The sequence below is a fragment of the Pantherophis guttatus genome, chromosome 6 (assembly GCF_059756535.1).
Source record: "Pantherophis guttatus breed Tessera chromosome 6, ASM5975653v1, whole genome shotgun sequence".
NCBI classification, from domain to species: Eukaryota; Metazoa; Chordata; class Lepidosauria; order Squamata; family Colubridae; genus Pantherophis; species Pantherophis guttatus.
Genome location: NC_142068.1, coordinates 27431463 through 27457962, shown reverse-complemented (window position 1 = coordinate 27457962; position 26500 = coordinate 27431463). Strand labels below are relative to the sequence as shown.

The window sequence follows — 26500 nt, the reverse complement described above, 5'->3', positions numbered from 1 at the left end:
TTTATTTTCTTTTTAAAAAATTGAAATAATTATTTCTTATTTATTCTTCCAATGCCCCCACAAAAGGACTTCTGCATGAAAGAATATTGTAGTATTACAAACAAATCCATATTCTTTGTTTTAAAATATTTGAAACTATCAAGATTTAGAAAATGGTCATTCGCATCAATAATAAATGAAACCAGCAATCATGTTTTTCAATAGCTTTACAATGTTTATACTATCAAGTGGGAAATAAAAACTAGCATTTTAAAAATCCATTATTGTGTTAAATATTTTGTATTGCAAGTATCTTTAGAGAATATGTCGTCATTTTTACTGTTATTTTTGTTGAAAACTTAAGTGCCTTAAGTTTTTAAGGTTACTTTTTAATATTGTCTTAAAATCAACACTAGGTCATAATGCAAAATCTTCCCAAACCTAAATGTCTTTTAGCTTGACAACTGTAAAGTTAGAATTGTAATAGCACCAAAATTGAAATGCCTTTTGACTGGTTTTGATTAAACATCTTTGAAAGCCAAATGGTCCATTTTAGACTTTATTCCCATTTGAAATAACTTGAACATATGTCACTGTGAAATCCCTGCCAAACTGATTCTTAGCCACACATTTATATATGCCTGAATTGGATGAATTTGGATTGTGAATTATTAATGTTCCTTGTGGATGAAGAATATCACTTCCGGACAGTTGACCTTTGATGTCTGTGAAAAATAATGAATGGTTAGGCAGCTCCCATATAATTTCTGGATCTGGTATCCCAAATGCCATACAATGAAGCTGAATCGCCAATCCAGCCACAGTGTGAATATTCCGTGGGGGTCGTTTTGTAATCCTTGGTGAATGTCCCATAATTGTTACAAAAACAACTACCGTTGAATCACCGATATAGTTCTGAGCTTTGCACATATAACTTCCCCTATCGTAAATATTTGTTTCTCTAATAAGTAAGGTACCATTCTCCAGTAATGTATACTTCCCATTAATCTGAGGCCGGCCCAAAACAAAGCCACTAGGAAGTGTCCATATAATGTTTGGCTTGGGACTTCCAGCAGCGAGACAGTGAAGCGATAAAGATTCCCCATTCATGTTTTTTATTGCCCCTCCAGAGTGGAAAAAAATTGTGGGTGTTTCCCCAGTTTCCAATATGATTAACTTTTCAATGTAGCCTACTTGATTTTTAGCTGTACATCTGTATTTTCCTGCATCTGCTTTAGAAAGTCTATTGATGACAAGGGTGCCGTTGCTTCCCAAATAAAACCGGAGTGTTCTAATACCAACATAGAACTGTGTACCATTTGGTAATATCCAAATTATCTCAGGATGTGGGTTTCCATCAACAGAACAATTCAAAAATATGGTTTTTCCAGGTTTTGCTATGACTTTCTCATTAAATGGGTTCCTAAAAACCGGGCGCCTTAGGATCTCGAGCACTTCCAAATGGACTACCAGCATGCTTTCTCCCCCATCATTACGTGCTACACAAATAAACTCTGCCGTATCTGAAGATCTTACATTGCGAATTTCAAGAGTCCCGTTTCTGTGTATGGTTATCCTACTTCCATAATATGGGGCTGTTAGGAAAATATTGTCAGGCATGATCCACATAATCTGGGGCACAGGATCTCCTTCAGCATTGCAAGCTATTTGTTTTTTTGAGTGTTTTATAGCTGTTGCTTTAATGACAGTCTTGTTAGAATACAAACCATTGATCAGAGGTGGTTTAGAGATTACATCTAGTTTATAAACCTTGGTATCATCTCCACCAGAATTGCGTGCTACACATATATATTCTCCAGCATCTAAAAGCCTTACTTTAATGATTGACAATGACCCATTAATATGGAGAATATATCTCTGAGTAGAAACTAAAATCATATTGTTAGAAGGCAACAGCCAAAATATTTTCGGCTTAGGTTCTCCTATAGCATCACAGTTAAAGAACGCATCATCTCCTGCTTTTATCTTTGCATAGGCCTTTAAATTCTGCTTGATATGAGGTGCAGCTGCAACCACTTTTATCTGCACTTTCATCTCATCTTTTCCCAGTGTATTTTGAGCATGACAAGTGTAATCCCCCTCTTGCATCATTCCAACCTTATTGAAATACAGAGTCCCATTGTCAAACAGAGTATATTTCTTCAACGTATGTCCACTATCATCGGCTTGCATTGCATTATTGATTGTTGTGCCATCTGGCAAACTCCAAGATATTTCTGGCTCAGGAGATCCTGAAGCTTTACAATCCACTTTGAAGTCTTTTCCATAAGGTACCAGTTTCTTAAAATACTGTTTGTGATCAATCTTTGCAGGCTTCATTGTCACGCTAACTTTCAAAAGGGTCAAATCATCGCCCATTCTGTTTCGTGCTACACAAATATAATTGCCTGCATCCTTTTCTGTGATTGACTCAACAGCTAATGATCCATTGGGATACACGTGGATTCGGCTTCCCATTCTGGAAAAAAAAAAGGGAAAAAAAGAATCATTTATTTTGGGCTGTATGTCAAATTCCAAAGTTGTTGATTCTCATAGTAACTGAAGATTTTTTAAAAAAGAAATTCTAGAATTATAGGATTAGAAGGAACCCAACTCAAACTCCCTTCTTGGTAAGGTGAAGGTGAAGGTTCCATTCGCACATATGTGTTAGTCATTCCCAACTCTAGGGGACGGTACTCATCTCCGTTTCAAAGCCGAAGAGCGCTGTCCAAAGATGTCTCTGTGGTCATTGGCCAGCATGACTAAATGCCAAAGGCGCACAGAGCTCTGTTATCTTCCCACCAAAGTGGTCCCTATTTTTCTACTTGCATTTTTTACGTGCTTTTGAACTGCTAGTTTGGCAGAAGCTGGGACAAGTAACGGGAGCTCACCCCATTATGTGGCACTAGGGATTTGAACCGTCCCTTCTTGGTACAGGAATTCAAATTAAAGCATTCCTGACAGGCAGCCTAAATATATCACCTAAGCTTACCGACTTCAGAAAAATTTTCTAATTAGCTGTCAGGGTTCGTGCTGATGAAATATAACATATATTAGTGTGGTCCTAAAAGTGAAAGGAGTAGATTTCTATGTAATACAATGGCTGCTAAAAGAAATTTTGCAACTCTCCTAAAATGTTTGTTTGTTTAGTTCTACAGCTGCCCATCTCAGTCAAGTATATAACAATTGAAAAATATTAAAAACATTTTAAAACAATAATAACAATAAATATCAAAGTTTGGGTTCTTATTGAACAGTAAGTAGCAGTACTGTAAGTAAGAAGAGAGTCAGTTTGGTCTAGTGGTTAAGGCACCAGGAGAGAAAAGGGGAGACCACAAATTCTAATCCTGCATTACCATGAAAGCCAGATGGGTGACCTTGAGCCAGTCACTGTCTCTCAGCCCCACTCACCTCACAGGGTTGTTTTGGGGAAAATAGGACGAGGAAAGAATATTGGTATGTTTGCTGCCTGGACTTATTTATAAAAATAATAATGCAGCATAAAAAATTCTTTTAAAAAAGAAACAAATGAAGCTGCCCTCAGAGCTAGTGGAAATACTAGTTATACCCTTGTTCTATGTAATACCTGCTTGATACTAAAAAAAATATCTACCTTCAGTTATACTTTCTCAAGTTAAACAACATACTCAGTTCCCTCAGTTTCTTCTTACAAGGATCTAATCCTCTAATCTTCCTTTCTGATGTTCAGAATTTGATGAAGTAAACCTAGTGAAATTGTTACTTCATGTGATTGTGAAGGTAGACTTTGAGAAAATTGCATTTACCCAGTACCACACATTGCTTTTTGCTACATAGAGCAGACAAATTTTCTGATAGGGCCATTTTACTCTGGAAGGCCCAAACTATCAGAGCTTTACATGTCAAATAATTTTCTCTAGCAAATTATATTTTGCATTAATATTTTTGCTGTGTAAGTTCATTGCTTGAATTTTGGCCAACAGTGTCCCTTTAATCTGTTAAGAAAATTATCCTAATGAATATAATATGTCATATGGTCTGCTTATCCCACTTGCCAACTGAGATGTTCCAAAGGGAAAATGCTTATTTGTGTTGGTTTTGGAAGGGAATTGCTGGGGGCTTGTAACATTTTGTAATCGTTTAGAGAGATTTCCAAATAGAAATCCCAAAACACTACTTTTTTCAGGATCTCGGCCATCGGTCCATTGTTTATGATTTAAAGATGGATTACTCCTTTATCTGATTGCAGAAGTGAATAAAAGTGAATCTTGCAATTATCTCCTTTCCTCCTATTTAGGCATCCAAATATATGCCTGTGAATTTAGTATTAACAAAATATATAACTGTAGCTAACCATTTATCTTTGCCCATACATTGTATTATTCCTATTTCACATTATTCCTAATAATTTGCTCATCTCACTATTTTGGACTGCCAATGGGCATTTGGTTATTCCCACTGGAATAGAATGCAGTACCATATACAAATGTCCCATATAGTAGGGCTGTTCTCAGGATCTTGCATGCCCAGTCTTAAATTGCAGCTAGTCCCAAAGCTAGCTGTAATTTATTATTTATTTTATTAGATTATTTTTATTTTTATTTTTATTATTGTTATTGTTATTATTTATTTATTTTAAATTAGTTTCTTCTATCTTCCATCATTCTCTCATTTGCATTTCATTCTCCTTTAACTCCTTCTAGCATTTCATTTCCCCTTTTATTCTTCTATACCACTCCATCTTACACAAAAAGATAAAGGTAAAGGTTCCCCTCGCACATATGTGCTAGTCGTTCCTGACTCTAGGGGGCGGTGCTCATCTCCGTTTCAAAACCAAAGAGCCAGTGCTGTCCAAAGACGTCCCCGTGGTCATGTGGTTGGCATGACTAAACGCCAAAGGCGCACGGAACGTTGTTACCTTCCCACCAAAGGTGGTCCCTATTTTTCTACTTGCATTTTTTACGTGCTTTCGAACTGCTAGGTTGGCAGAAGCTGGGACAAGTAACGGGAGGTCACCCCATTATGCAGCACTAGGTATTCGAACCGCTGAATTGCCGACCTTTCGATCGGCAAGCTCAGTGTCTTAGCCACTTAGTCACCGCATCCCCTTACATACTAAGTGCTAAACCCCTCTACACCCCCTCTACAACTTTTCTAGTCACCATATTTTTGCATCTCCTTGCCATCTAAGCAACTCAAACAACAGACATAAAAACCTTCATGTCAGAAAAATTCACAGCCAGAAATTGTTTTAAATTAGTTTCCAAAAAAACTTACCTGTGCCATTGGTCAACAACAGCTTTGGAAGGTAATCTCCACATTATCCTGGGTTTTGGCTCCCCTATAGCTGAGCAATTCAGAAGTAACCTATTCCCAAAATTCAGCTGAGTCCATCTTTGGGATGTAGCTGAAATTTGGGGTATTATATCTCGGTGTTCCACTTGAAGTAGTACTACTCTCCTTTCTGAACCAGTGGAGCTTGTAGCTATACATTCATATTTACCGCTGTCAGAAGGAACTATATTCCTGATAAGAAGTGTTCCATTAGGGAACAAAAAAACCTTGTCATTTAGATAGTGCAGTGGTTTCACCTCTGTTTCATCAGGGAAGACCCAGTGAACAGTTGGATGAGGGTCTCCTTTGACAGTGCAAGGAAACTTCAAACTTTTCCCCATGGTCTCTAGTATAAGTTGCTTCTTATCTTCCAGTATAATGGGTGGTGCAGCAATGACTTGCAATCTTATTGCCATAGTATCTGAGCCAATTGGATTATCTGCTGTGCAGGTATATATCCCTCTGTCATAAACACTGACTTTCTTGATCAGTAAAGTGCCATCTGAGTGTAGAGAAACAGCCTCGTTTTCTATTGAAAATTCAGAGATATGAGTTTTGTTTGCAAGGACCCAAGTTATAGAAGGAATGGGACGGCCTTCAGAGGCACACTTCATAACTGCTGGCTTGCCAGAGTGAACAGTAATGATCTTGGAACTTTTCCCTAGAATTCTTGGTGGATAGGTAACCACAGACAAAGTGATTAGAAGCTTGTCTGAACCTTGTTGATTGGCAGCCACACACAAGTACTGTCCACGATCCTGGATGTTGACATTCTGAATGGAGAGTGTACCATTGGGAAGAATCTTAAATCTGTTACCATGTCTGTTTTTTGATGCATCAGCTCCTGTTTAACCAAAAAGAAACTAATGTTAGATTTATTAAAATGTTGCCTATTGCATAGCTTGTTAGAGTATTAATTTGCAAACAAGAAAATAAGATTCTGAATTTCTTCATAAAATTCCCTTTGAATTATTTTGTTCACTTAGCTTTTTCCCCTTAGAACAACTATAGGCAGCAAATTAAATATCTCAATTAATTTCATATACTGATTATTATGTTTAGCTATGCGTCTTATACCGGTTAATCAGGCCTGTATTTGCATGCTTTAAATTCAGAGCTTACATATATATTGGAATTATTTTTTGTTTTTGCTTTAGTCTATTATCACATGACTGCATTCATATATTAATCCAAGAATCTCGATCTAACCAGCATGAACAATAATGTGATGTTTACCTTCTCTCATTAATAAAGTAGATAAAAAGAAACATCTTGCAACAGCTTCATATAAACAGCCAATCATGGTTTATTGTCAAACAACAAAATTTAGCTTTAAAATGATTTATAGTTATGATTTATTTGAATTACTTGACTCTATTATTCCAGGCTTTTGCTATAATGTGATGCTATCCCTTCTTAGATTATTTACCCACTTTGATCAAGAAATGGAAAAATAATGAACTGTGTATACTAGCACAAGGCCTGTTTATATTGAGATTTATAGGACAAGATTCCTGGCTTTAAGTAGTTTCTTTTATAGTTTCTTTGGAAAGATTCTTGTTGGCTCCATATCTACATTATTTATACATGCATGTTTTTATCCAGTTAAGAAAAAGCATAAATATTATTTTCTCATGGGATGAATTATATTATTCTGGACCAGAGAAAACATATTACAGTTTAATGCTTTTTTATGGAAAGCTGGTGCTTTAGGTTTTTCCACAATATGCTAGTGTGGTGTGATAATTAAGGCATTGGCTAGAAACCGGGAGACTGAGATTCCCCTGTTAGGTACAAAACCAGCAAGATGATCTTAGGCCAGTCACCTCTCTCAGCTGTAGGAAGGATGCAATTGCAAGCCAATTCCAAAAAACTTTGCCAAGAAAACTTCAGGGACTCATTGAACAGTTTCCAGAGTCAACACTGCCTTAAAACTCCACCTTACTGCATTAAATGTATACTTTATATACTATTCTCTTAAAATACTCTAGCTTAATTAAGCTCCTAGTTAAAAATGTTTTTAAGTATAGCTCTTAAGTATACTTCAGAATTATCTCAGAATCATTCTGAGTATGGCTTCAGAGCAACAATACTGTATCGTGCTATTACTTTCTATGCTTAGAGAAAATACAGATAAAATCTGGATTATTATTGTTTGTTTTCTTTATATCCATTTATTTTTCTGGCACATGTAATTCTTTTCCATTTTATGAAAGATTTTAGTTAAATTTGAGACAGGCCCAAAGTCATTAGCAAATTTCACAGCTGGTTTAAAATCTGACTTTAATCCTAATCTAACACTATATTACATCATTTAATTCTAGGCCTGGGAACATACATAAGAACTTAATTTTGTATACTTCATTTCTTAAGTCACTTCTTGTTTATTATAAAAGAGAACACATATAAAATATTAACTTGAACAACTTACCTGCTGATATCTTGGTCCAATGGATGGTTGGTTGAGGATTACCACTAGCTTCACATGGAATGAAAGCATCTGAATTAGCCAGGACAGTAAACATTGCAAATTTTCCTCCACTTATTCTGGGTTTTGCCAATCTGGTTTGATAGAATGAATTTAAATCTTCTGGATTGGTAGTGGTGACTACCTGGTCTGTTCCTTCAGACCAGTTTCTGATATAATTGTTCTTAGTTGTCTTCCACAAAGGAGTATGCAGGGTGAAGCTTTGAGGTGATTTTAATACTGTGAATGTGTTAATTATGAGTGGTTTTCCAATATCTCTGATTTTAGAAAATGGAAACTGTTGTGGAATTTTACCCCATCTGGGAGATAAAGTAGTTTGTGTAGGTTGGATGAGCCTTGCTTGGGATAGTAATGGACTAGTGGTCATGTAAATTGCATTAGTAGGAATTTGTGAATTTATCTCATTTTTCACATGAAGGGCTGTTTTTGTTATTTGTGTTTTTGGAGCTGCAGTTAGTCCCACATATGGGTAAGATTCCTTATCCTCTTGTTTAGTAGTTTGTGCTACTTTAGTAAACTTTGGTCCAGTTGTTACCAGGGATGCATATGATAATGCTGTGCTTTTCTTTGTTGTATCCCATGACATCTCACACTGTGAAGCTGTAGATGAAAGCTTTTCAGATGTCAGTTCCATTGATGGCTTAATGGTGTAAGCATTGTCAAGGGATTCCTGAGAGGTATTTAAGAATGTATTGTCTTTTTTTATATCTGCTGTGCTAAGAATTGGTGGTTGTGGTGTAACTGTACCTATATCCATAGTGGTGAATTTTGAAAACAATTCAGTCAGTATGAGACTAGGAGGTTCAGTTACATTTTTTATTGTTTTCCTAATAGTAGAAGGAATAATTTTTTTAAAGGATGTTACAAATTCTTTGATCGAAATGTTTCTATGGAAAGGCATTGACTTTTGCAGAGGTCTTCTTCTCCTTTGACCCTTCTTTCTATGTCGTCGAAATGTTTTGAGTTTGGAAATCTTGTTTGCAACAGTGGTAATAGGATTAGGAATCAGTTGGATGGTTGTAGTATCAGTTTCTTTATTAAGATCAGTTGTAAAATTGTACAAAGGCCCTGGGGATGGTGATTCTGTAGTAATGAGTGATACTATTGGATTGTCTTTTAGTAATGATACATTCTCACTGATATGTTTAATTGAGTCTATAGGAACATCGGTTTGATCGTCACTTTTGGAAACATCAGTTTCATGTATTGATGAATTTTTGTATCCTGGCCCTGAGATGTGAAAATCTGTAACAGATATTTCAGATGAGGGTTTTGTTTGTATTATGAATTGCTTCTGCAGTAGCTCTTTTTGAACATAGCTGGTAACAAAACCATTAGGTGAAGGTATTTCTCCATTTGAAACACTGGAAGAGACATCATGGATACTAAAGGAGGGAATAGTGGATTTGATCATGAAAGGTGATTTATTAGCTTTGGTAAATGTACTTTTTATGTTAAACTTAGATTTATGGATATTGGTTGTGAATTGGTTAGCTGATGGATCTATATCAGGGATTGCCTGATGTGTATCTGATTTTATTTTTCTTTGTGGAACAACCTGGGTGCTTTTAGAGTAGAAGGGGATAGTTGTAGAAGCTTCATATACTTCATCTGTATCTATCTTGTTACTTGAGGATATCATAGTGTGACTTGAAATTGTTGATTTTGGATACTGAGATTTGATCGATGTATACATAAATGTTTGTGGGGTAAATGATTCAACAGATATATTAGAAGGAGTTGGTATGCTTATTTCTGCAGGGAGAGTAAGACTTGAGCTCTCTGGAACAAACCCTGATCTAGGAAAAGCAAATCTATGCCCTACATTACTGGGAATACGGTCAGGTCTAATTATTCGTCTTCTTCCAAAGGTTTTTCTTCGTCTGCTGTACCATCTGGGGAATGGACTAGGGGTTGTAGAATCCTTAACTACCTCAATCTGTTGATGGGCAAGAATGGCTGTGCCTGGAGATACCTGAAATGTTATTTTTTTTCTACTGTAAATATAGCCATGCTGTGATGCATTATTAGACAGACTGATTGCTGCTGAGGGCACTTGATGGCTTGATTTCTTTGATGCTTGCTCAGCATTTTCTACCAATAAATCAGGTTTTTCAACAATTTTGTGTGAAATTATAAATTGGCTATTATTAGTAACAGCCATTGTTGGTGTTACTGTTGGTTTGCTTTTAACATAGACATAAGCTTCTTCCGATGTTACTGATCTCTGAAAAGAATTTGAAGTGTTTGCTGAACTATTGGGTTCTTTAAACAATGAGGGCATTGTTACTTCCATCAGGGTTGGTGGCGTAGGCAGTGTTTGATATCTTTCAAGGCTTATTCCTTTCATTTCAGGTTTTGGCTCATTTAGCCAATTCTGGTTTGTAAGTGCCTCAGACTGCATAACCATAGAACTGGTTGCTGAAGGTTCTGATTCTGTAACTGTGATATGTGTTGCAAAAGAGCTGTAATTATCTGGTATACTTCCAAGTTTTGCTGTTGCTACATTTCCTGATGCTTCTCTCAAAGTATATTTTGAAGGTTTTCTAGTTGCTAGAAACATAAGTTCTTCCTCAGCTAATATACCATCTCCAGATATCTCTCCCTCATTTCCTGAGCTCTTTGAAGACAGAAATAGCTTTTCTGTTGGTTTTACTGTTATATTTTCTTGTCTTTTTAACAATGTGATATTTCTTGTTTTTTCTAAAAATGTTGCCCAGTGCAATGGATTGATTCTCTTGGTAGAGAGACCAAATCTCTTTTGTCCTCTAAACCTTCTGCTTATCTTGCCTCCATTGGTCCTGTAGACTTCTTTGTACTTGTTTTTGGTTTTATTTTGTATGAAATAATTTGTAAATGAATTTTGCATGGATGCTTGGCTGGTAACCTCGGCAGGACCAGTAGAAGGAAAAATTTTAATTTGGCCAATAAAGTCATGTTCTTGGTTGCCAGACCCTTCTGTTGCTTCACTACCTAGCTCAGTATCTTTTCTTGTGAGTTGTTGTGACTTGCTCAAATTCCTTTTAACAAGTACTTGATAAACTAAGTAATCTACACCATATTTATTGGCTGTTATACACATGAAGTGGCCATTGTCTTGTCCTGCTATTGTTTGTATTTTTAATGTGCCATTGTGAAACATAAGTTTATTTTTAAAAGAACTATGAAGAATCATGTTTCCTGGTATGACCCAATTAATAGAGGCATCTGGGACACCTGTAGAGAGGCAGGGAAGATCAATATTTTCACCTAAAAACACTGAAAGCTGTGGTCCATTTAAAAGGTTGTGCTTCAGACTTGGATCTATCACTGTAATTCTAAAAGTTAAGACATCAGCATCTTCATAGTTGGTTCCTATACAGTGATAAACTCCAGTGTCAAAATGATCTGCTGAATGTAGTAAGAGCTTACCAGATTTTTCTATCACTATTCTTCCATCTTCACTTACATATGGAGCCTTAACCTTGGTCCCATCAGGTAAAAGCCACTCAGTTACAGGGGAAGGATCTCCAATTGCTTGGCAATCCAATTCTACAGAACTATTGACTAAAATTGAATATTCAGTTTTGTGATTTTTGTCTCGTAAGATCATGGCCCACATTTGTTTGGTGGGCTTTGAGACATCATCAGGAAGAATGATTTGAGCATCTATCGAATACTGGATATGCAGCATATTGAGTGTAGTTGCGGTCCTGTCCAATTGCATTGACACTTGACTCTGCATCAACCAAGGAGGCTCAGCTGTCAGTTCAGCTTTTATGTCAGTGAAAAGTTCTTCATTTTTAGAATGTATTTGTTTATACTTGTAACCAATAGAAGGCATTTCTGTTAGTAAGTGTTCCCTTCTCAATTTTAGTGGAGAATCACTATAAAGAGCAAGAATGCTCCATAGTTGATGAATATGATTGTGGTCAATGCTACACTTAAGAAAAGTTGACAATGATATTTCAAGTAGCGTGCTGTTATCACTTTTTGTAAATATAACTGGAGACATTTTTGAAGGTTTCTGCACATTACAAGCTATATTTGCTTGATTTCCTGATTGGTCTATTAAGTTTAATGACACAGATCCTATAGGGGCCATAAAATCTTTGGGAGACACTGAAGTGAATTCTCCATCATCTACCATAGTTAGAGTTTTCAATTTTAAATCTGTGTCTATACTTGGTTTACTACAATTAAATGAAGGCAGTGGAATTTTAGTTAAGTGTTTCTCTTTAGAATTCCTGGGGTTGGTGCACAATGGACATTGCAGTGCATCTGTAGCCTCTTTGCCTTTTTTGCATTTTACAACATCTAGAAAGAAAGAGATCAGTAAAAGTAAATTGATGTTCTATTGTAGAACAGAACAGTTTCTAATCAGTTCAAATATATTTCTGGTATCTGTGAGGCAAGCATTTAGTAGCCATTACAAAACAGATTTGGAAGGAGCAAAGTAGGCCTTTAAACCCAAACTTCTTATGAGAAATTGAAATGGCAAATTGTGTTGTAACATTTTTTGTTCTCAAATTGTTTCCTTTAAACACATTTTATTTGCCTCTTCAGCCACCCCAAACTAACTGAAAAGCTTTGTCCCTGCCCCTTTTGTTACCACATTCCCCAATGGTTTCTGTCATCACCATCACCACTATCCCAGGAAAGTTATGAGACTGAGTTGTGACTCAAGCATTGCCCAGTTCTGGTTTACATGCAAACTATAGCTGAGTCAACTGCATTTTCTCTTTTTTTCCCCTGTGTGAAGAACCATCTACATGGCTCAGCTAAATATCATTGTAGTATTTTCAATTCATTTTCATCTCATGTTGATTTATAGGGTAATAGATTTCTCACTTACTTTTGTGTTATCTAATAAGATTTCCTTCACTTCATTACCCAAGTCATTAATAACAATATTGAAGAAAATGAGATGAGAATGCTGTGACATCCCACCAGATGCTCAATCTAGTTGTGCAAGCAGAGTTTAACAATCTTATTTTTGCGGAATAGTTGATGCTCTCTATGCTTGATTATTTGTTTGCAGATATTTCATTACTTGACTAAGTAACATTACCAGTACAAGCGATTGTGGGTTTTGCTCCTGCTTATATAAATAAATAGCCTGTTCTGCCACTGTTGGTGGCAGTGTAGTTTTTTCCTTGGTAACCTCTTGAATAGAATATTGTTATCTGGTTGATTATCTGATGTTAATCCCTGCAGATTTGGATGTTGGCCTGCTAGAAAGGGTGTGTTTTGATCTTTTAGTTTCCTTCTTTTGTTTTTTTGCCTCTTTTGAATGCTGTATAAATATGGTTTATCTGTATGTGTCTATTGATGGTTGTCTTAATCACAAACTTCCAGGAATTCCCAAGTGTTTTTGTATTTAGCCCATCTGTAAGCAAACAATACCCTAATCAATGAACTACCAAGAGAAAACCACATCCCACTAACAGTGGCATAGAAATCTACTATGGCCTATCAAGCAAACCCCTCACTCATTAGTACAGATATTACCTAGTTGGGTAATGAAAGATTCCCAAGCAAACAGCCAAGCTCAGAGAGCACCAAGGACTCCACAGTTCAAGCATGAATTACTGTGTTTCCCTGAAAATAAGACCCTGTCTTATATATTTTGAAGTAAGCACTTGGCCTTATTTTCGGGGAGGTCTTATTTTTTTGGGGGGGGACGCATGAAGCAAGATGGGGCTCTTCTTGCCGTCTTCCCTGATTTCCAGCTCTGCATTTAAATATTTTCAGGGAGGGCTTATTTTCAGGGGGAGGCTTATTTTAGCACATGCGCTCAAAAGCCCAATTGGACTTATTATCAGGGGATGTCTTATTTTTGGGGAAACAGGGTACATATAAAGTATAATATATTCTCTGTGCATCCTGTCAATTACTGCAATCTTTGTGAATGAGACCAGCAGATATTTGAGGTATATTGTTGCAATTTATACAAAAGACAATATGTACCTGAATGCCTTTCTGCCCATTTGGCAAACCATTTCAAAGCACAATCACAAGTCCAAGGGTTTCCATGAAGATAGAGACTTTCTAGTTCAGACATATATGTAAAAATGTCTTGTGGCAGAGAAGTCAGGAAGTTATCTGACAAGTAGATATGCTTTATGGCAGATGTTCTGAACACCTTGAGGTACCTCAAAGTGACAAAAGTATCTGGATGAAGTTGTTTAAGTAAATTTCCTTCCAAATGGACTAACTTCAGCGATGTGAGACCATAGAAAGCTTTTGGGTTTACAAATTCAATTTTATTATGATCCAGGTGCAAACGTACCAAAGCCACGAGACCATGAAATGTGTCTGCTTGAATAACTTTGATTTGATTATAGCTCATCTTTAAGATCTGTTGATAAAAAAGAGAATACGAAAAAGAGTCTAAGCTGAAGTTACATGTAATTCAAAGACTTCTAAAAAGTGATTTTCAGACTAACACAACAAGAGAATATGATCTCAATTCACACATTATGCTAAATGATGTGGTTTCATTGATTTTGACTTAGTATGTTATATATTCCAACATTGTGGTTATTCAATAAATTGTGGTTAAACCTATGAATGAACTTTTAATTATGCTCAGTGAATCTTATTTTTTAATCAAATATGTTCAGGATTGCAGTCATTTATTCAATGAGGAAAATGAGGAAAATGAAAGGTGAATAGAGTGTAATAAACTTAGATCTTACACTCTTCAGAACCATTCTACCCCACCCCACCTCAACAACAGGTTTGTGGGCAAAACTTTGCCAACTCTAAACAAAATCAGTGATGGACAATTTCCAGCTTAATCTTACCTTTAACAAATGTAAATCAGAGAATGTCTTGTCTTGAATTGTGTGTATCTGATTACTGTGCAACATCAACAATTCCAGTTTCTCCAGGCCAGAAAAATCTGTCTCAGTCAGTTTAACCAAATTGTTGTAACTGTAACAAATATTTCATTCCATATCTGGGTTTAGTTAGTCAGCTATAGTTTAAACGTTAAACAAACAAAAATAGAACCTCTGTTCTGAAGGTGTTTAAGCAGACTGTAATTAAATTTTGTCATTTAAAATTGAAAATACTTTGATCAAAACAATAACAAATGAAAAATATGACTCTTGTTATCATGCACTTAGGTATGATACTAATCAGTATTAAATCTATACAATTTTTCTGTTGTTCCTCTCAAAGTGTTCTGATAATAAAAACAATGAAACACTATATATATATAGTGTTATATATATAAAACTTACATAAACAAATATATATATATATATATATATATATATATATATATATATATATATGTATATATATGTGTATATATATATATATATATATATATATATATATATATATATATATATGAAATTATGCTACAAAACAACCAAGTACCATCAAACCATCATGAACAAAACACATATAAATGGAAGAATTAGAAAAAGGCTTAGAACCTAATCTCTTAATAAATACTGTTTAATACAAGAAGTTCTCGACTTACAACAGTTCATTTAGTGACTGTTTGAAGTTACAACGGGACTGAAAAAAAGTGACTTACGACTGTTTTTCACACAACCGTTGTGACATCCCCATGATCACATGATCAAAATTTAGATGCTTGGCAACTAGTTCATATTTATGACAGTTAAAGTGAGATCCCATTTTGCAACCTGACAAGAAAAGTCAATGGGAAAGCCAGATTCACTTAGCGACTGTGCTATTTACTTAACTGCTACAGTGATTCACTTAACAGCTGTGGCAAGAAAAGTCCTAAAATGGTGCAAAATTCATGGAACAAATGTCTCAATTAGCAACAGAAATTTGGCCTTAATTGTGATCCTAAATTGAGGACTACCTGTTTTCAAAATCAGGATGTTTACGGATAGTGAAGGTTCAATCAATCAATTTATTGCTGTCCTAGACCAGCATAATAGTGAGGGTTTAACGGAGCTGAGATTGATCAATGGTAGCAAAACACCAAGGAAACTAATAATACATTTTATTATACTATAATAATATAAATAAAATAAATAATCCAAATATATTTTACCAAGTAAAAACAGGAAGGCATGCTAAAAGCAATCAACATATTTCAAACAGAAGGTATTTAATGACAAAAAAATCAATTTATCAGGCATCACATGCTAAATAAAAAGCAAAAAAGAAATTCTGCACTGGACAATTGGATGGGAGTTCTAGAATAGAGGAACAATTTCCAAGAACATTTTCTCTATCCCACCATGGAATGATAAAAGGCTTTTCCAGTTTCAAGTCTAGGTAATTACAGTTATTGGGAATCATGAATCATATAAATTTAATAAATAATAATAATTTGGGCTTGCTGTCATCTTGTTCCTATGGTTTCTTTTTTATGGGAATACTTGCATACAAACAGATTATCTATCTTGAAAGAGATATAAGCAACAACAAATCATAGTTTCTGCATTCTAGTGAACGCCCCCCCCCCCCCCGAGTACTGGATGCTGTCTGTTCCAAAAATCCCTTTTATGGATAATGAGGCATAACACATAGGAGAATTATTCAGTGCATTCTGTGCACTATGTAGATTCAGAGTTATGTTTCTATATTATTTGTGAAATGAAAAGATGAGGAATAAGCCTATTCCCTTCCTGACTTCTCTGCATCTTAGGAAATAGAAGGATAAGGATAAGGATAATTTTATTTCTATATCGCCCCTCTCCCGAAGGACTCGGGGCGGTGTACAGCCAGGTAAAAACACAATACAAATATCACAATTTAAATTTAAAAAATTATTAAAAGTATTACATTTAAGGCCAATTAACTAAAAAACCCAAAAATTTAAGATTAAGAAGGGAATTATTCGAAACACACTAAACACCGAAGGCATTCATGAACAGTGATCATCTTTCTTGCTGTTCCTTCATGTTTGTAAACCCCAGCAGGCCTCTGAAAGCTTGAATATTTGTTCACTGCCAAAGTCTCAGAGAAACTGCTGAATTATGAGTGACCACTAAAATATAGCTGGTTATCAAAGCAGCCTCAATTTATGGTTCACTGACAAAGATGATTTTGTTAGCTGATTTGCATATGTAAGTTTTAAACAGACACTATAACTGCTTTGATCTGAAACTGTTAACTATAACATTGCAATACTGGGGGAGATGATGGACTTGAGATCATTTTTTAAAATGTTATATACAAACATTTTAAAATGTTTTATACAAAATATAAGCTTATATTATTGCATACTAAATTTGAGTCTACAGTCTATAGGACAATGATGGCTAACCTTTTTGCCGTTGCATGCCAAAATCAGGGGGGCTGGGGGTGTCTGTGAGTGCCCACACCCATAATTCAATCCCCCCTGTGCTCCCACCGCTTTTGGCACATGACAGCAAAAAGGGTGGGCCCAGCAGGCCCATTTTTCACCCTTCCCAGACTCCAGAGGCTTTCTTGGAGCCTGGGGAGGGTGACAACAGCCTTCCCCACCCACCCCGGAGGCCCTCTGGAGGCTGGAAATGGCCCATTTCCTGACTTCCGGTGAGCCCAGAAGGTCCGAAAATCAGCTGGCCAGTGCGCACATGTGCCCTGGAGCTGAGCTAGGATAATGCTCGCATGCCCACAGATATGGCTCCACATGCCACCTGTGGCACGCGTGCCATAGGTTCGCCATCACGGCTATAGGATCTACTAAAAATGATCCATCATTATCTTCCTTCCTTCCTTCCTTCCTTCCTTCCTTCCTCCCTCCCTCCCTCCCTCCCTCCCTCCCTCCCATCCATCCATTGTATGAGATGGCTCTAGCTATAATTTGAATAGCCACATTCAATATAGCTAGGACAACATGAACATCATAGGAGGCCAAAAATGGGCTAAAACAGGCCCGTTTTTGGCCTGCAGAATGCTTCTGGAGGTGGGGGAGGTGAAAAACAGGGCTCATGAAATCCCTGTGAGGCCAAAAACAGGCCCCAAACCCCCCACCTCCAGTAGCACTCTTCAGGCCAAAAGCAGGGTGCACGGAGGCCTCCCGGGGCATCCATGTGGCCCATTGTTGACCTCCCCCACCTCCAGAAGATAGACAGAGAGAAGGAGAGAGAAAGACAGAAAGAGAGAGAGATAGAGAGAGAGAGGGAAGGAGGGAGAGGGAAAGAGAGAGAGAGAGACACACACACAACACACACACATACAGAAAGAGAAAGAGAAAGAGAGGGAGAGGGAGAGGGAGAAGGAGAGGGAGAGAGACTTGTTCATTGTAAGCTCCTTGGGGCTGAGAAGAATTGCTGCAAAACTGAATTTCCTGAAGTGGACCACTAGACTCCTAAACAACTGAAAACACAATCTAGTAAAAAGAAAAGTCAACCATCAGAGCAACATGCAAAAAAAAGCAAAACAAAAAAACAAAAAAACCCACCCACAGGTGCAAAACAAATTAAAGTTTAATTTGTGTGCATTGTTTAATGGACTGCTAAATTGGCCACACCCACCTAGCCACATGGCCACCTAGCCACACCCATCCAGCCAGTCCAGCCCCCCCAACAATCTGCGGGACCATGAATTGGCCTCCTGCTCTAAAAGGATGAAAATAACCAGCTATCTGCAAGGAATATAAATCCTTCCATTCCCTACAGTCCTGTCAGAGCTGAAGATGCTTCTTGAATGAGAAGCAAAACGTTTTCAAAGAAAAAACAAGAAAGTCCAGTTGTCTCCTGAAAAAGCACCTCTGGGACAACCATGACCTGGATGACTGAGAATCTTTACAGACTTAAACCAAATTCTAGTTGAATCAATTTATGTTAGATGTTGACAACACATCAAGGATGCCATCATCTTTCATGTATACCAGGCACTCTTACCCACCTGCCTTTATTATTTTTCCTTTTTTAAATTAAAAAAAAAACCCTACCACAATTAGCTGCCAGTCTCGTGTATCCTCTCTATTTCCAATAAATGACTCTGGCACTCACATTCTGCTTCAGACATTCAATCATTTCCCATTCTTCCTGATCCAATGGACATTCATTTACCAGGATTGCCTATCTGTAACCCCTTTGATTTCTTGTAAACTTGTGCTTGTCATAATAGTCATCTTTTCTCATTCCATTTTCATTTGTTTTTATTTTCCTAACCATCAGGGTCTTGTCTAGCGATTCTTACCTTTGTTTTATGTGTACAAAATAGCTAAGGTTCAGATTCATTATTAATGCTTTCAGTGAGCATTCTGGTTTTACTTCAGCCAGAAGTGGAGATTTAATCCTTTTGAAGTCCAAAGAATTTCCAACAATTTTCTCCAGCACCACAGTTCAAAGGCATTTGTTTTTAATTTATTCAGTCTTTCTGATGAGCCAATGATCACTGTCATATTTTACAACTGAGATAACCACATCTTTGGCAACATGTACCTTTATTTTTGGTTGTCACAGTGATGTCCTTGCACTTGAATATGTTGTTTAGATTGGTTGCAATGTTTCTTCCAGAAGGAGATTTCACTTTATTTCATGATAACAGCCACCATGCCTGTTACTGATCCTATGAAGATAAAGTAAGTTACTGCTACAACTTCTTCTCCACCTGTTTATATCAGAGTGGCATACCTATTGATATAATCTTAGGTTTCCTAAATTATTGACCAGCAATTCGTCTTCTGCATTTTCTTCAACAAGAGATGCCTTAGGGTTTCCTCATTTCCAGCTATCACACTGGTATCACCTGAATATCCAAAATTGTTGGTGTTTCTCTAAGCAAATTTCATTCCAATTTGTAGTTCTTCTAGTCCAACTTTTTTCATGATATAGTCTTCATGAAAGATAAGTTAATAAGGTGACAGGTAAGGTGTCATTCCTTGCCCAATTCTGAACCATTTAGTTGTTCCATATTCTGTTCTGTTGTTTCTTGATCAATAGGTGAATAGGTTCAATAAGTAGATGAGATGACCCCAGCACACTCATATTTTTAAAAACCATCTACAATTTGTGAATAGCATTGTCAAAAGCATTCATATAACTAATTGAGGGGAAAAAAGATTTTGGAAGGTCCTTGCCTTTTCCATTATGCACCAGATGTTTGAAATCTTGAGAGCTTCTGCATCTTCTAAATCCAGTTTATATACTTGATTTATATACTTGACAGTTTTGATTCCATGTACTGTTGTAATCTGGACTGCAAAATTTCAGGCATTATTTTACCAGCATCTGAATTAAGAAAGCCAAATGCCCCACACATCGGATCCATAAAAGGGATGATTATATTTCTGCGCAATGCTTGGAACTATATCCACTCACCCAGAAACAAGACAAAGAATAACTGGATTGATGTACATTCTTGAGCAGGAGAAAGTGGAAATTAACAAACTTAGCTTTTTTTTCTGGTATTCAGTGACTGTCACACACGTTATGGTAATAATTTTGTGAATAGCCAGCAATCATCATTTGCAAAGGTATATACAAAATATTGTCAACTTTTCAAATTTCTACTTGTCTAAAAATCCTTAACCATGAAAGGCATAAAAAGAATTTGGATGCATGTGTTTTAATTTATCACTATAGGCACATTAATCAATATTTGAACTCTTCTAGATTAATGCCAGGAGGCTTCTTGCCATAAGTTGCTCTGAAAAAGTTTTATAACAGTGAACATGTTAGTTGTTCTCATTACTATTTCTTATTGTCATGCAGTCATAATTTTCCTAACCATTTTGTTCCTGTCAATTATCACTAAAAGAGATGAACAAGACGCTATTTCTAATGTTTCCAAGAGAAAGAAAACTGATGAAATTCCAAAAGAAGAGAGTTTGGTGTCCCTTCACTGTTCAATTTCCAAAGTAATGGATATTATAGAACAAGATCTGGCTGTTTACATTTGACAATTCATAATAAGGAAGAAACCAGTTGCATACTGCCTCTTAGTGTGTGACACTATGAATATAACTGCTTTCTTTCTAAAACAGTTGTGACTTCTTGGATAACCAGAGTGCACTTTTCAGTTACCACATTTCCCCATAAAAAACAGCTACTTTCATGGTTTCTAATAATGCTTGTTTATCCTGCAGGTTTCAAAACCATGCTCTTGTAATGTAATTGGAAGCATTGTGTTACATTGTTATTTAGTTAAGAGGTTCCAGTATCTCTCTAGTATTCTGAGCCTCCTTCAATTAAAGTAAGCAACTACTCTAGAAGGTATAAAATGCTGAGTTGGGATAAGAATGATGGATAATAGAAAAGAAAATAGCAATAGCACTTAGACTTATATACTGCTCCATGGTGCTTTATAGCACACTCTGGGCGATTTACAAATGTCAGCACATTGTCCCCAACAATCTGAGTCCTCATTTTACTGACTTTGGAAGATTGGAAGGCTGAGTCAACTTTGAGATGGTCAGGATTGAATTCCTGGCACCAGCAGAGTTAGCCTGTAGTATTACCTTCTAATCACTGTGCCACTACAGCTCCTAACATACAACACCATTAAAAAGTAACAAGTAAGTTCAAAAATATTAAGAGAAATAGTTTGGTCTAATAGTTAAGGCATCAGACTAGAAAGTGGGGGAGTGTGAGTTCAAATCCCATCTCAACCATGAAAGCCAGCTGGGTGACCTTGAGCCAGACACCCTCTCTCAGCCAACCTAGCTCGTAGGTTGTTGTTGTGGGTAAAATAGGAGGAGGAATTTGTTTGGGATATGTTCACAACAGTAGTGGGTTTCAAATCCCGGAGCTACCAGTTTGCTATCGGTAGCGTGCAGGTACGCACATTTGCTTTGCGGCACTTGGCGCATCTGCGCATGCACAGAGTGTTTTTGATGATGTCTGGGCGGGTGGACAGACCCCTCCGCCACTGCCACTACCAGTTCGCCTGAACTGGAGTGAACCGGAAGCAACCCACCACTGGTTCACAACCTCGAGTTATATGTAAGAATAATAAAGGGGGATAGATACAAATAAATAAATAAAATTTGAAATAAATTCTTAGGCACCCTGAAAAAAAAGTAGAAGAGAAACTGCAAAACAAATGTTAGCACAGCATTACTAATTTCAGGGTTTCAGCATTATCATGCAAACCTACCCTAAATTGATGCGTTCCACATGTTGGGAGATGTGCAATGGGATGGTAGTAAGATACCGGAAGGTGCAGTGGACTTCAGTCGGGACATAGCAGGCACAAAGCTTAGGACAGGCACTGCTGCCAGGAAAGACAGCCAAGAGGAACCCAAAGAGGACTCCTATTGCATAGGGATGGTTTCCTCTTTCTCTTTTCATCTTGTGTGACAAAAGTTTTAAACCAACCATCCTTCCAGCCAAGTGTGAACAAAGAATACTCTAGAAAAAAACACAACAGAAAGCATCAGATTAAGATGGCACATCAAAAACATCTGGCTTTGAGCAGGCTAGTTTTACTTAGTTTTTCTTAGCTACACATTTAAACTGCAGCCTTTGTGTGTTTTGAATTGCAACTGTCCCCATTCTCAGCCAGAATGGGATTTACCAGTTGGAAAAATGGGGGGTTCGGTCCAACACATCTTAAAGAATGGCAGATTGGAGAAGGCTGCCATAAGGATTACTTCTTCAAGGAAGAAAAAATCAGCAGTTTAAATACCCATAAGCATTAGTCCTCAATTAATGATGGTAATTGGAACCCAAGTACATTGCTAAGTGATATGGTTATAAAGCATGTCACATGGCCATATTGCGTAGTGATGGCAATTCCAGCAGTCCTTAGGCGAGGACCCATCCCAATCCAAGCCCATTTCCAGCTTGGTCTCTCCCAGCTTTAAGCCTCATAAAAGCCTCCTCTTCAACCCATTTGCCTATCTCTGCCACTTTGGCCATCCTGTGCTTCACTTGGCCCGCTCTCCTTGCCACCCTGAACTCTTTATGACCTGCAGGTTGTACATAACTTAGACAAGGCCCTATGTGGCCTTGAGAAAAAGGACTGGCAACAGCCAGAAGCTGCCTCACCGAGCATCACGTAAGAAGTTTGAGAAAGAAGATGGGGAAGATGCTGGGAATTGCAAGTGGAGTGGAGTGCCAGGAGAGGGCAGAGCAGCAGGTTGAATAGAGCATAAGGAAGCTCCAGTGCAGACTAAAAAGCGGCCAAAAGGGGAAAAATGGGGGAGGAGATAGGTGGATGGAGAGAATTAAGCATCCTTACAGCCAATAATAAATGCAGGTAGGCTGCCAAGCATATAAACTTTAACCATGTGGCCAAGGAGGTGCTGCAATGACTATATCTTTGGGGACCAGGGATAAATACTATTTGTTCAGCTCTGTTGTAAGTTTGAATGGTTGCTGAATGAATGGTCATTATTAACCAAGGACCACTTGTACTTCCTCTTTCCTATAAAACATTCCTAACAAGTTTTTTGCTTTTAGTGACTGTAGCAGGGAATAGGAGAGAGGTTGTTGACAGATATTAAAATCTGGAATTTGACATACTACTGAAACTGGAATTTGAACATTCTGCTTGATGAATCACAGTTTTAATTTTAAAGCAGTCATAAATCTGCTTGTGATTTGTTTGTTTTTTTGCTGACAAATACATCAATCTTTTCCTGCCAAGCAAATTAAGCCTCAAAGAATTAGGGGTTTAAGAAGACAACGGTCCTAGCAAAAAAAAAAGCTAGAGAAGCAACAATTAAACATTTTCCTACTTTTCTTCACCTTTATAGGGAACGAAAGCTCATCACTGCCCACTTCTGTTTCATTCTGGTTTGTCTTTTTTTGTTTTTATAATGCTACTTGAATAGATTAGAATTAGTTTAATGGAAAACAAGAGTGCAATGAACTATTGTAAATATCCATGTTCTGTTTGGATGAGTTATTCTCTTGATACAAACATTTTAAAAACTAGACCTTGCAGTTCTATGACCTCAAAGAGCTTATAGGGCCATTTGTGCCTTGATCAAACAGAAGAGGCAGATTAAGAAATCTTAGCCGTTTTAAGCATTCATTGCTTCAGAATGTTTTCAGAAATGTTTGCTTTGTTTCCCTTTTACTAATGTCAATGGGATATATTTATTTAAACAATAACTTAATTGCTTAAAATAATGTAAATGCACCTTCTGTTCTAGGTACAATAAATTGCAAGGTGCAGAAGCTGTGGTTTCTTCCTTCCTTCCAAACTATAGGATTGAGGGATCCTTGGTGCTCTATGAGCTTGCTTGTTTTCTTGCAGATGTTTCATTACCCCAAGTAGGTAACATCATCAGTGCTAGTAAGGGGTGCGTTTTGCTGTAGGATTATAGGATTCTTTTCCTAATAGTATTTTGAAACTGAAATTAGTTAACATAGTAAAAACTGGATTTCCCATCAAGATCCTGAACAGGAACTTTTCAAATTCTTGGTGATTCTTATTCAAGAGTTATATGAATATGGAATGATGTAGGATTAGAATATTGGTGTAGTTGTAAAAGAATAGAGCTCAAATCTCTGGTCCCCTTTGAAGTCTATAGATTGACTGGGCTGTCATGAAAAGGAATATTTATTTCACCCCAAATTATTTGGAGAAGTGGTACTAAATAAATAAAAATACTACTAATTATTTTTAGCCTCAATTTCTCTTCCTGAAACCAAAACCTCAGGTACCATATCATGAAATACAGAAGTTATTTAAATCAGTGATTCTCTGATTCTCATGTCTTGCATTATAAAGCACTCATTTGATGTCATATTTGTCATTGCTAGATGGCAAATCTTTTTATAGATGACCAGCATGTGTGAAGATTTTAGATTCATTTTTAATTTGTTCCCCCACCCCCTTTCATTTACCAGGACTGTCACATGTCACAGCTGATGATGGTTCTACAAAAGATGGTCTTAGGGGATGAAAAATGAAAAATAAAGGTAGTCAGCTATTCTTTGAAATTACTGTAGGGTAGCTTAGAAAATAGAAATTGCTCTTCTGTCCACTTGGATCTTCAGAGAGACCTACATTTTAAAAAAAAATGCAACAAGCCACAACAAAATAAAGATCAGCCCTTGAAGAAATTCAGAGAGAAGTCCAAATTTAATAAAAAGCTTCTGTGCAGGGGATTTTGTTTTTAAAGTTCTTGTCAACTCATTTCAATGAATCTGACGCCTGCCAAGAAATTACAGCAATGTAGTTAAGCGCCTTAGTGACAAGAATTAAAGCATGCACTGTAATAAATAGCCTTGCGGTTGACACCGGGAAATGCCTCATCCATATCAGCTCAGAAATAGTTTTCACTCTCTTGCAGCCAACCCAACGGAGTGTCTGCAATATCTTGAAAAACAGAACGTTATACGTGTATTACTATGGCATATTTTCACTGATTGGCGCATACCACAGACGGAGCCAGGGAATCAGCTGCTATTTTGCAAAGCAGGTAGTTTTCATTTTTTAAAAAAGTCCCCAAACCAAGACTGGACTGGCGAGGGAAAAAAAAAAAAAGACGGCAAGGGGGCTTTCCAAAATATCCTTCCAGGAAATAAGAAGAAATAAAACGTAAGAACGTACCTGAACCTTATTACCTTTCCTCTCTAGCTGGATCCGCGTGGATGTCTCCTTACGTACATCAATAACCGCGCTTGATGGAGGACCCGAAAGATGCGCGGCGCGTGAGGGAAGCCGTTGCACTGGGCAGGGGTGGATCCCAGTTTGGGAGGATCAAAACACGCCCCTCGGATCTGGAGCAGGCGGGGTGGAGAGCCGGAGTCCCCACGCGTGCTTTCCTTCTAACGCCGCTTCAGTTTTCTTGCCCAGTCGCCTTTCGTGGGAAGCTTTCCAGACCTCCCGGCTTCCCCGGATCTCCCAGCGTCTCAGAAAAATCTTAGCCGGGGGTGGAGATCGCATCGACGACCCCTTCACTTCTCTAGACATCCGCTCGGTCTCCTGAGTTTGGCTAGACGCGCTTTTCCCACTTTCCTGGAGGAAGAAACGGGAGGAGGCGCAGTTGAGGGGCCGCCTGGATTGGCAGGTTCTCCAGCTTGCCCGGGGAGCTTGGCTAAGCGAGACTCGGACTTCTGTCTGGTCGTATCAAAAGGCAACTGGGCTTTGTTTGAAGACCTTTCCTTGAAGACCTTTGAAACGTCTTCAAAGAAAAACCAAAATCCACTTGCCTTTTGAAAAAGCAGTTTTGGGACAACCATGACCAGGAGGACTGAGAATCTCCATAGACGTCTGTTTGGTCGTAGTTCGCTGCTCCAGAGGAACTTCTCCCGCTGTGGCGCTCGCCCGCCACCACTCGGTCCTTAAGGGCTGTCTTCTCCCTTAAAGCAGGGAACTCCAAACTTGGCAACTTTAAGGCGTGTGGACTTCAAGTCCCAGATTTTCCCAGCCAGCATGTGGAGACTCCTGCCCTAGATGGAAGGGCACCCTTCAGAGGCTTCAAAGTAGCACAATTTCGCCACTTAGCTCCCTCCCTTGAAGCTCTCCATTCCTTCAGCAGAGCGCGCGGAGCTGAGAGATGGAGTTGCAAGATTGAGAAAGTAGGAAGCACAAGGCGTGTGTATTTCCCTTCTGGCGAAGAATAGACAAGGCGAATCTAAAGCATCCACTTTTCAGGTACAGCCTGGAGGAAAAGCTAAATTGGTCTTCAACTCAGCATTCTCAGCTACCCTTACAAATTTTGGCATTTGGGCTTGATACATCTCTATGGGGAAACTGGGAAAAGCAGGGGTGGGGAGGGGGGATACCGGCCTGGAATGGGTGGATTCATTCCAATATTCTTCAGAATGTCACTTGCTCCCCCCCCATCACTTCCAGCATAACCTCAGAGTTATCTCTTCCATTGCTAAAGTGCTTTGCAACAAA

General features: G+C 37.7%; 1 protein-coding gene across 2 annotated transcripts; it reads right to left on the bottom strand.

Annotated features, from left to right (window-relative positions):
- IGSF10 (immunoglobulin superfamily member 10) lies at window positions 1–26500 on the bottom strand. 2 transcript variants are annotated; one of them, XM_034439213.2, is made up of 7 exons: window positions 25205–26500; window positions 21794–22047; window positions 14569–14698; window positions 13730–14120; window positions 7724–12076; window positions 5236–6136; window positions 1–2458 (listed from the first exon to the last, which is right to left on the bottom strand). In XM_034439213.2, the coding sequence occupies exons 2-7, from the start codon at window positions 22015–22017 to the stop codon at window positions 532–534; spliced, it is 7926 nt and encodes a 2641-aa protein (XP_034295104.2). In that variant the 5' UTR covers window positions 22018–22047; window positions 25205–26500; the 3' UTR covers window positions 1–531. The 2 variants fall into 2 exon arrangements, with proteins under 2 accessions (XP_034295104.2, XP_034295105.2); XM_034439214.3 differs by having other exon boundaries at window positions 14052–14120; window positions 25205–26310.